At 65.0% G+C, this 9,731-nt stretch overlaps 1 protein-coding gene across 1 annotated transcript in view; it reads left to right on the top strand.

Moving 5' to 3' along the window:
• SKI (SKI proto-oncogene) overlaps nt 2,360-9,731 on the top strand; it is a 54,200-nt gene continuing 46,828 nt past the window's right edge. The window contains exon 1 of the mRNA XM_018060487.1: nt 2,360-3,394. Within this exon, the coding sequence (XP_017915976.1) occupies nt 2,426-3,394 (969 nt within the window). The 5' untranslated portion in view covers nt 2,360-2,425. The remainder of the gene's footprint in view (nt 3,395-9,731) is intronic.

Below are 9,731 nucleotides of genomic sequence, written 5' to 3'. Positions count from 1 at the left end.
CCTGTGTTGGCAGCCAAAAGAAAACCTGGTGTTCAGTGGACATGTCGGTAGGAGAGGGTTCACGCTCATGGTAGGGAGCTGTCAGTTCTTCAGACGTGGAGCAATGCACCCTGAACCACAAGGTCCCCCCATGAGATTCTGCAGCCATACAGGTGTGGGGTCTCTGCCCATTCTTGCTGCCTCTCTGGACACTTGTCCATGCCTGCAGAGACACCCATTCAGCTCCCCGGGGCAGGAATGCTGGTTTGGGGCCAGTTTCCGTCTCCAATGGGGAGTCAGGAGCAGTAAGGTCCAAGCTGAAGGTCACACAGGCTGAAGTGGGTGGGCCCTTTCACCTCTGCCCAACACTGTGGGCCCCCCATGTGTCCTCCAGTGTCTGGGCCAGCTTGGGTGACCTGGTCCTTTGGAAGAAAAGACGCCACTGCCTAGCTGGGCTGGACTGTCCCTCTGCCCTTGAGTTAAGCACAACCAGAACTGTCTTCTAGATCTCAAGTCCCCAGCTCCCAGGACTCTGCTAGACACTGTTTCCTCTGGGGGCCACCCGGTCAGCCTGTCCAACCTCAGGCCCTTGTCTTGTCCCACCCAGCGCTTTCTGGTCTGTCTGTCCTTCGTGATAGAGCCAGGGTGCAGAAGGATGGACAGTGTGATCTCACACTCGCCCTGCCCTGGGTGCCCTGCAGATGTAAAATGGCTCTTTGAGCCTGGGGGCTGTCTGGTAAGCGTAGGGCCAGCGTGCTCGGGGCACACAGGTAGGAGCCAGGTTCCTGAGAAGCCCGGGCCTCACGGTAACCTGGACGCAAGCCCTGCTCTGGAACTGGCGGTGGGCGCACAAAGTGGCTGTGTGGGCGACCATCGAGCAGGGTCGTGGGGTGGTCGGCCCTGCGGCCAGTCATCCTTTGGGGGTTGCTGTGTCGCGCCTGCATTGCTGAGGGGGGGACCCCCAGAACAGTCTGCACGGTGCCTGTCTCCCGTGTGGGGTCTCTGGGGTGTTGCCATCCTGTAGTAACCCACGTCGTCTGGCTCGGTGTCCTAGTCCTGCGTGGGACTTGGGTCATATTGCCCCGTCACGTGCGTGGGGACCCCGGGGGCTGGGCCGGGAGGCGTGCGGTAGAGGGTGCGCCGGCCCCATCCGTCCGCTCCTCAGCTGGTTTGCGGTTGTGGTGGCGAGGCCCTGTGTGGGTTTCTGGGCTCTGGCGGCGACACGGCGGCTGGACGGGCACCTTCGCAGCCGCGCAGGAAACAGCCTCCACCGGATGGGGGGCCCGGGGCGCAGCCACCGCCCCCGCCGAGCGGCCTTCCGGCGGGCGGGCCCGAACGGAGCCGAACGGAGCTGAGTCCCGGACGGGCGGGGCCGAGAGTAGCCGAGCGAAGCCGAGTCGCGGGCGGGCAGGCCCGAGACCAGCCGAGCGGATCCGAGTCCCGGGCCGGGGGGCGGACCCGAATGCGGCCGAGTGAGGCGGAGCGCCGAGCGCGGGCGGGGGGAGCGCGCGTTCCTGGAAGAGCCTGGCCGGGGGGGCGGCGGGCGCATTCCTGGCTGGCGCTCGGCTGAGGCCGACGCGCGGCCCCAGACGACGCTCGGGGCGGGGCGGTGGCGCGGGGCGGGGCGGGACGCGGGGCGGGGCGGCGGCGTGAGCTCAGCGCCGGGCGCTCAGTCCGAGCTGGAGCGAGCCGCCGGGAGGATGTGCGCCGAGCCCCGCGCCGCCGCCGCCGCCGCGGTCTGAGGCCGCCCCACAGGCGCTCCGCCGCCCCGGAAGCCGCGTGCGCGGGCGGGCGGGCGGGTGGGCAGGCCGCGGAGCCGGGCGCGGGCGGCGGGGTGGGTGCGGGCCGGGCCGGGAGGCCGGCGGCGGGCGCAACGCGGCCGGCCAGCGCCGCCGGGACGAGCCGGGCGGGCGCCGCGCGGTGGGAGGAGCGGGGCGGCGGCGGCGCGCCGCGCGAGGACGGCCCGGCGGGCCCCGCGCCCGCGCCCCCGCTCCTCCCGGGCCCCTCGGCCTCGGCCGCCGCGGCGATTCGCGCCTCGCGGCGCCGGCACCTGCCCGCGCGCCCCCCGCGAGCCCCGGGCCCGCGAGCGTTGGCGTTGGCGTTGGCGGCGCGCGCTGGGGCATGCCCCGCGCCTAGGGCCCGGGGGGCGCGCGGGGGGCGCGCGGGGGGCCCGGGCGGCGGCGGGCGCGGCGCGGGGCGCGTGGATGTGGCGCCGGGCCCGGGCGGCGGCGGCGGGCTCCAGCGGCGGGACCCCTTCGCCCCGCCCGCCTTCCCCTTCGGGCCCCCGGGCGAGGCCGAGGCCGCGGCCGTGATCGGCCGGGAGCCGGCGGCGGGGGGCGGCCGGGGCCGGGGCCGGGGGCGCCGCCGGGGCGCGCGGGGCGGCGGCGGGGGCCGCGGGGGCCCGGGCACGCGGGAGCGGGAGCGGCCTGGGGAGCCGGAGCGCACCATGGAGGCGGCGGCGGGCGGCCGCGGCGGTTTCCAACCGCACCCGGGGCTGCAGAAGACGCTGGAGCAGTTCCACCTCAGCTCCATGAGCTCGCTGGGCGGCCCGGCCGCCTTCTCGGCGCGTTGGGCGCAGGAGGCCTACAAGAAGGAGAGCGCCAAGGAGGCGGGCGCGGCCGCGGTGCCGGCGCCGGTGCCCGCGGCCGCCGAACCCCCGCCGGTGCTGCACCTGCCCGCCATCCAGCCGCCGCCGCCCGTGCTACCCGGGCCCTTCTTCATGCCGTCCGACCGCTCCACGGAGCGCTGCGAGACCGTGCTGGAGGGCGAGACCATCTCGTGCTTCGTGGTGGGCGGCGAGAAGCGGCTGTGTCTGCCGCAGATCCTCAACTCCGTGCTGCGCGACTTCTCGCTGCAACAGATCAACTCGGTGTGCGATGAGCTTCACATCTACTGCTCGCGCTGCACGGCCGACCAGCTGGAGATCCTCAAAGTCATGGGCATCCTGCCCTTCTCGGCGCCCTCGTGCGGGCTCATCACCAAGACGGACGCCGAGCGCCTGTGCAACGCGCTGCTGTACGGCGGCGCCTACCCGCCGCCCTGCAAGAAGGAGCTGGCGGCCAGCCTGGCGCTGGGCCTGGAGCTCAGCGAGCGCAGTGTGCGTGTGTACCACGAGTGCTTCGGCAAGTGCAAGGGGCTGCTGGTGCCCGAGCTCTACAGCAGCCCGAGCGCCGCCTGCATCCAGTGCCTCGACTGCCGCCTCATGTACCCGCCGCACAAGTTCGTGGTGCACTCGCACAAGGCCCTGGAAAACCGGACCTGCCACTGGGGCTTCGACTCGGCCAACTGGCGGGCCTACATCCTGCTCAGTCAGGACTACACGGGCAAGGAGGAGCAGGCGCGTCTCGGCCGCTGTCTGGACGACGTCAAGGAGAAGTTTGACTATGGCAACAAGTACAAGCGGCGGGTGCCCCGGGTGAGTGTCCCGTCGCAGCCGTGCCTGGGGAGTGGGAGTGGGGCCTGGAGAGGGCGGGGTGCCCTTCTGGGTCGGGGGGCTCAGCCTCCCCCACACGTTTCAGGGCTAGGTTTTGTTTTGTGGAAACTTGGGGTTGTTGTTGGTATCCCCATAGACTGCTCCGTATCTGGAGGAAGGTCCTTTGGTCTGACTCCTAGGACTAGCTCCTTGTCTGGTTGGGAGCCTGGAAGGCAGGCCTGTTGGGGGGGGTGAAGCCCTCCTGAGGCCCACAGCTGTTGCCCAGCTGGGTCGGGAGGGGCAGGCCTCTTTTGCCCTTAGTCCCAGGAAGTTTGATCCTGGCCGGTTCCAGTCTGGAGCCTCCAGCCCAGGCCTTCCTGGGGACCAGGGGGGTGTCCAGGCTGAGTGGGGGGCAGGGAACCGCCCTGGCCTTCCCACTCCTGGGCTGGCACACAGAGGGGCGCCTGCCCATGTCCCCAGCAGGCGGAACTTGGCTGGGCAGGGCCTGTTTGTGCCTTGAAGTCTTGGGAGACAGACTCCAAAGCGAAGCCAGGTGTCTGGGCTGTGGTGGCCGGGGGCCGAGACGCGGCGACTCCAGCTTTGTGTGTGTGCCTGGCCTGCCAGAGAGTGAGTCTCACAGTCCCCCGTGTGGGGGCGAGGGCCACTTGGCACCGGGCTCGGGGGCTGGTCAGCGGGCGCCTGAGGCTCTGAGCGTCAGGGGAGCCGCTGGCCTGCGGTTTGTTTTGGATGTGCACGTTTCTTCTGTCCTTTCCTCTGAGACGCAAAGGGCGAGGTGGGGAGGGCTGCTGGCCTGGGGTCTGTTGTTTGTTCGCTAGACGGTGGATCCGTGTGATCCAGCCTGGCAGCTCCTGGCCATTCACTGGGGTCCACACCAGCTTTGCATGGCACCTCCCCCCTCCCCAAGTATTTGTAACTTTTCTTTTGAGTATCCAGGCTTATTAAATTGCACACACAGAATGCTGCACTGGCTCTGCTATTCTTGGGAGGCCTAATTAATTCAGCTATTGCATCAAACTTTTTTTTCCGAATCTGTGAATAGATGTTCCCGCCCGGTTTTCTCTGGGCGCCCCTCCAGCGGAGTGTCAGAGTCTCCGGGAGCGGAGGAGGGGAGGGGAAGCCAGGCCTGTCGCCTGCGCTCGGGAGGCCCGTGTGCGCTCGTGGATGTGCTGGTGTTCCTGCCCTCGGCTCGGCTGGCGCCCAGGTGGCAGCTGTCCGCAGACCAGGGCTGGGATTGGGTGGGAGGAACGGTCTGAGTGGGCATTGTGGGTGGGGGAGGGTGCCGGCGGCAGGTCCCAGCAGGCTTATCGGGCCCCTCGTTTCAGACTGGGAGCTGGCCGTGCATGGCATGAGGGGTGTTCCCAGTGAACTGGGGGCCTCTCTGTTTGGGGTGCCTGCTCCCTCGATAGCCATCATGGCCCGAGGGCACCCCATGTACAGGATTGTGGTGGGTTCTGGCCGCCTGGATAAGCCTGTGGTTGAAAGGCTGTGGCAGGTCACTTAATGCAGGGTGGACAGGAGACGTGTGTGTCTGCAGGGTGTGTCTGTGTTTGTGTCCGAATCTGGGTCATGTATGTTTGTGGTTGTCTTCCTGGGGTTGGCTGTGGCAGCTGCAGGCCCAGGCCTTGGCTCCCTTGCTGAAGGCCCTGCTGTTCTGAACGTGAGTGTCTGTAGGCTCAGGGAAGGCCTGGCCTCAGCTTATGGGCCCAGACACTGCCAGGTGAGTGGGCAAGACAGCCCCCTGAGCTGCAGCCTCAGAGAGGGGGCCAGAGCAAGCTTTGGTGTCTGGTGATTCCCCAGATGGTCAGCGCCACCCTTTCCTTTTGTGCCCCCCCAGCGCTGCTTAGAGCTCTCATTGGTTCAGAAAGCTCTCCCGGGGATGCTGATGGTGATGTGATCATCCTGAGAGGTTGGGGTCTCCAGGCTGTGTGTCAGTACCACGTGCCGTCACAGTGGAGTCTGGGCCGGTGGTCCTGTGTGCCCCCGTCCAGGCCTCGGCTGTGCTACGATCCATGCTGGCTCCTGTGCTCTTCTGTCGCCCCCAGCTCAGTTATCCTGTTCTCTGGCCTCTGCCCATGGCTTTGGCTCTGTGACTGTGCACTTGGGAGTCCTGGGCTGTGTGGTCCTTTTCAGGTCTCCCCAGCACAGCCTGTCGGTGCGCCAGGGACACCCGACTCCAAGAGTGGGAAGGGGATTTCGGCCTCACGGTGGGGGGCTCATGGGGAGTTGGGGGGAAAAAGCTGCAGGGAAGACCCCCTGCCCAGGCTGCGGGCCTCTGTTTGCTCCACCCGCTCCTGACAGAGTATTCACAGGATACATTTTGATATCTCCACTTCTTTCTGTAGTTCATTTTAATATTGTTGATCTCCTGAGGCCCAGGACAAAAAGCAACGTGCTGGAACTGCTCTTTGTGGGGGCCTCAGATTCTGGTGAGATGAAGTGAGCTGATGTTTGTCCCAGGCACTGAGGGCTGCGGGGGTCACCTGGCTCTCTTGCCGCCAGCACTGGGTGGGCTGCAAGGGGGCCTCCTGGGGTCCTGGGCACAGTCGCCTTCCCCTGCCCTGCGGTGCCTACAGCCTGAGCACAGCAGGGTGTCGGTTCCTGTGGTCGCTCCAACATGGGGACAGGGCTCCAGCCTGAGCCTGGAAACCCTTGAAGGTGGTGTGTCTGCGCATGCTGGCCCGGGGGCTGCTCCTCAGTGATGCCCCTCACACCATGGGCTCCCTCAAGACGTGCCTCCGGTCATCCAGCCACTGTCAGGGCTGGCGGGTCTGGCCGTGAGCTCCTCGGGGCTGCTCCTGTGTCCTGGCTGTGTCCCTCCTTGCTGCCTGACTGAGCAAGCATGCACCTCAGTTTCTGCGTGTTGAGACGGGGACAGTATGCATAGCAGTTGTTGGCGGTGTGTTGGGGGTGTGTTTGGGTGATGAATGTTGGAGGTTGGCAAGGATATGTCTTCTCGCTGCTGGACCGTGTAGCCGTGAGGTGGGAGTCTCAGCCTCTGCACGCCCCCTTCCCTTGTCTTCTGCCTGGTCGACTCCATCCCTCATCTGATGGCCCCTGGACTAAGCTGGATCTGTCAGTCATGAAAGGGACATTGGTATGTGTCCCTCGTTTTGAGGGACGGCTGCTCATGGGCCAGGTGGGCGGCGGGGGTGCGCTGCCCCCCTGGGGCTGGAACTGGGCCAGCCCCTGCATGGTTGAGAAACAGGCTGTTGGGAACTGCTTCACCTTCCGAAGGTCCTGCTTCCCAGGCTGGAGGCCGGGGATGCTGTTTGCTCGTGGGGCCTCTTCCTTCAGTGCTGAGTCCCTGCAGGAGTGTTTCCACAGAATTGCCTGCCTGGCAGGGGCTCGTGGACTGAGGGTCCTCGTGCTGTGTGAGTGTCCAGAGTGGAGTCTGTGTGAACTCCCAGCAGTGGAGCGGTTTCCCCCATCACCTGGGGATGGCCAGGCCATCAGCGTGGAGGAGCGTGGACTCTCAAAGTCCCTGGTGGGCAGTGACTGAGGCTTTGGTGAGGGAGATAGGCCATAGGGATTCCACTAAGTGGGCACGTGTCGTATGGTCAAGCTCAAGTGGCCGTGGGAGAGATGGTGTCAAGAACGTCCATCGGGCTGGAAGGGACTCTGGCCAGCCTGCCTCTCTCAGCACCTCCTCTTTATTGTGGGGCTAGGCTCACAAATGCTCTCATTCTGGGCACAGGTGTAGAGGCTTGGCTGTCCCTTCATCCACTGACTTTGCTCGAGGTTTTTGTGGGCCCCATTGTGATTTCCTGGCTCCTGACGCTTTGCTGAGGAGGTGGGATGCTGTTGGGTGATGCTCTGTAGCCAGGCTCCTGGATGGGCCCAGCCCCGCGTGCAGGAGGATGGAATCAGCATGTTGGGCTGGTCCTTGGTGAAGTCCCCAAATCGAAGGCCTGGGACTCATCAAACGGGAAACAGCAGCCTCTGGTCAGCCGAGTGTGAGTGAAGGAGGTTGTGGGGGGCCAGCTGAGTGCCCTCGTCTGCGTGTGGTGAGCAGGGCTGCATTGAGGTGGTCCTCCAGGTCGGGGCAGTCTGCCCATCAGCCCGTCTTCAGCCATCCTGCTGGTTTCTAGCACTTCTCTTTGAAACTGGGTGGGGTCGTCGGCTTGCTGGGGGCAGCAAGGTCCCTGAGTGGCCCTTGCCTCTGTCCCTGCTGCCTGTCTGGGGACCCTCAACCAATGCAGGGCTTTGAGAGTAGAGCTGTTGGCTCCCAACCTTGCTCACAGTCCGTCCGAGTACTGTCTGAGATGCCAAGCAAGGCCCACGAGGAAGTCTGGGGAGGTGACCGCCGGGCGCCGGGAGGGCCTGGGGGAGGCGGTGCTTCCGGGCCCTGCACCCTGGCCGTCTGGCGGGAGGTGTCGGTGGCTGGCGGCCGGACTCTCTGTGGCCCAGAGACTGTTACACAAGCAGCAATAATGTGTCTCTTTCTAAGGATTGCGAAAGTTGGGGAGGATTTCTCCACTGGAAGAATTATGCAAGTTTCAACTGAAATGTTTTTAAAAAGTTTCTTTGTTTTGAGTCAAAATATAGAGGCTGAATTATTTCCTTAAGATCTGTGAGAGCTGCGGGTGAGGGAAAAGCCTCCATTCTTCCCAGGGCCCTGCTTGCTTCCTTCTTTCCTTCCCTCCGGCTGCCCATCACAGGGGGTGGGGCGTGTTTGGGGGAGGGTTGGGCCCCGAGGTCACGGGTGGGAGCTCCTGGCCACACGTGTCCGTGGATTAACAGGGGCCTGTCAGAGCCCCAAGAAGGGATGGGAAGTCATTTCTGGGAGTGTGAAGCTGTCGTACTGGGGTCTGAGGTGGGTTCCTGTTGGTGTCGAGTTAGAGCTGTGACTGGTCTCTGTGTGTCCACGTGAGTGGAGTGGGGCGGGTGGGGACTCAGGCTTCGTGTCCACAGTTGGCTGGCATGGCTCGGGCCCTGCGGGGTCCCAGGACGGGCGGAGGAGCCCGCACTGTGGCCAAGCTCTGTGTGCACAGGGCCAGCTTCTCCGGTGGCCTGGGAGCAGCCGGGGTGCTATAGGGTTTACAGCGTTTGTCTCCTCTGATTTTACGTTTTTCACTTAGAACGGCTCAAAGAATGCTGCGACTTCTTGATTTTGCAGCTACAGATAATAATTCAGGAAGTCTCGGCGTGGCTCTGTGGCCGCGCAGCCCGCAGCGGTCGGGCCTGCCCCGCGGTCTGGGCTCTCCGGGGAGACCTTTTTGCGGCCGACCTGGGGGTTGTGTGTTTGTGGTTGTGTTGTTGGCTTCGTGTGGGCCCCCAGTTCCGGGCCCGGAATAAATACTTGTCAAATGACTCATGGAGACATGAAATCACTAACGTCAAGGTTTATTGGCAGCTTGGCGCTCGCTGGCTAGAAAAGGAAGGAGAGGGTGCTTTCCCTGGAGTGCATGGAGCCGTCCTGTGGGGCCCCGGCTCAGGGCTGCTGGGGGTTCAGAGAGGGCTCCACCTGGACAGGCCCTGACGTGGCTCCCGCTTGGATGTTGGTTGGTTACTCTGAAAGGAATGTCCCTTGTTGAAAACAGGCTTCTCAGGGGCTACCATGCTGCCTGTCACAGAAAACGTGGTGACGGGTGGTGAGGGGGCTTTGTGGTTGTGGGGGAAGGAAGCTGGAGCCACTGGGCCTGAGGGCCCCGGGCACCCGTGAGACCTCACTCAACCCCTGAGCCCCTGTGAGGGGTGTGGCCGAGTGGAGGTGACCATCATGTGATGGGGAGGGTCTGAACCCCTGGGACAGGGCTGGCAGTGAGGAACAGGGCTGGGCTTTGGGACTGCAGGAGGGGGTCACCTGCATTTTGGGGGTCACCCATGGGGCCCCGTGTGCCTGTGCCCACCTCCCTCTGCCCCAGGAGCTGTTGGCCACGTCCTCACAGCAGCCCGGCGGTGTGATTGGTGTCTGAGGACCTGGCTGGAACCTGGGCCTTCTCTGCACCCCACTCTCACCTTGTGGATCTCCTGGGCCACAGAGCGTTCCGGGAGGGCTGAGGGTCCAGGTTCGTGTGCAGTACACAACCCCCAGTAGCAGAGATCCTCCATCCTTGGCGCTTGCCAGCGACAGCCAAGAGGGCCCCTGAGCCCTGGGGAGCCTGGCGGCCCTGCCGGCCTGGAGGGTGGGGGCTGTGACTGGGCCTGTGTGAGGCCGGCTTTCTCTCTGCACGCCTGTCGCCTTGGCGCTCTCGTGACCCCGTGGCACTGGTTTGCAGTTCAGGCCTGGTGGGTGGCTGCGGCATCCACGCGCCACGCCGCGGTCCTCCGGTCCGTGTGAGCGGCCTTCAGAGCCGGACCTGCTCTCGGACTGGGGTCA

The sequence above is a fragment of the Capra hircus genome, chromosome 16 (assembly GCF_001704415.2).
Source record: "Capra hircus breed San Clemente chromosome 16, ASM170441v1, whole genome shotgun sequence".
Classification (NCBI taxonomy): Eukaryota; Metazoa; Chordata; class Mammalia; order Artiodactyla; family Bovidae; genus Capra; species Capra hircus.
The sequence above is the reverse complement of the archived record's forward strand: the minus strand, read 5'-3'. Positions and strand labels throughout refer to the sequence as shown.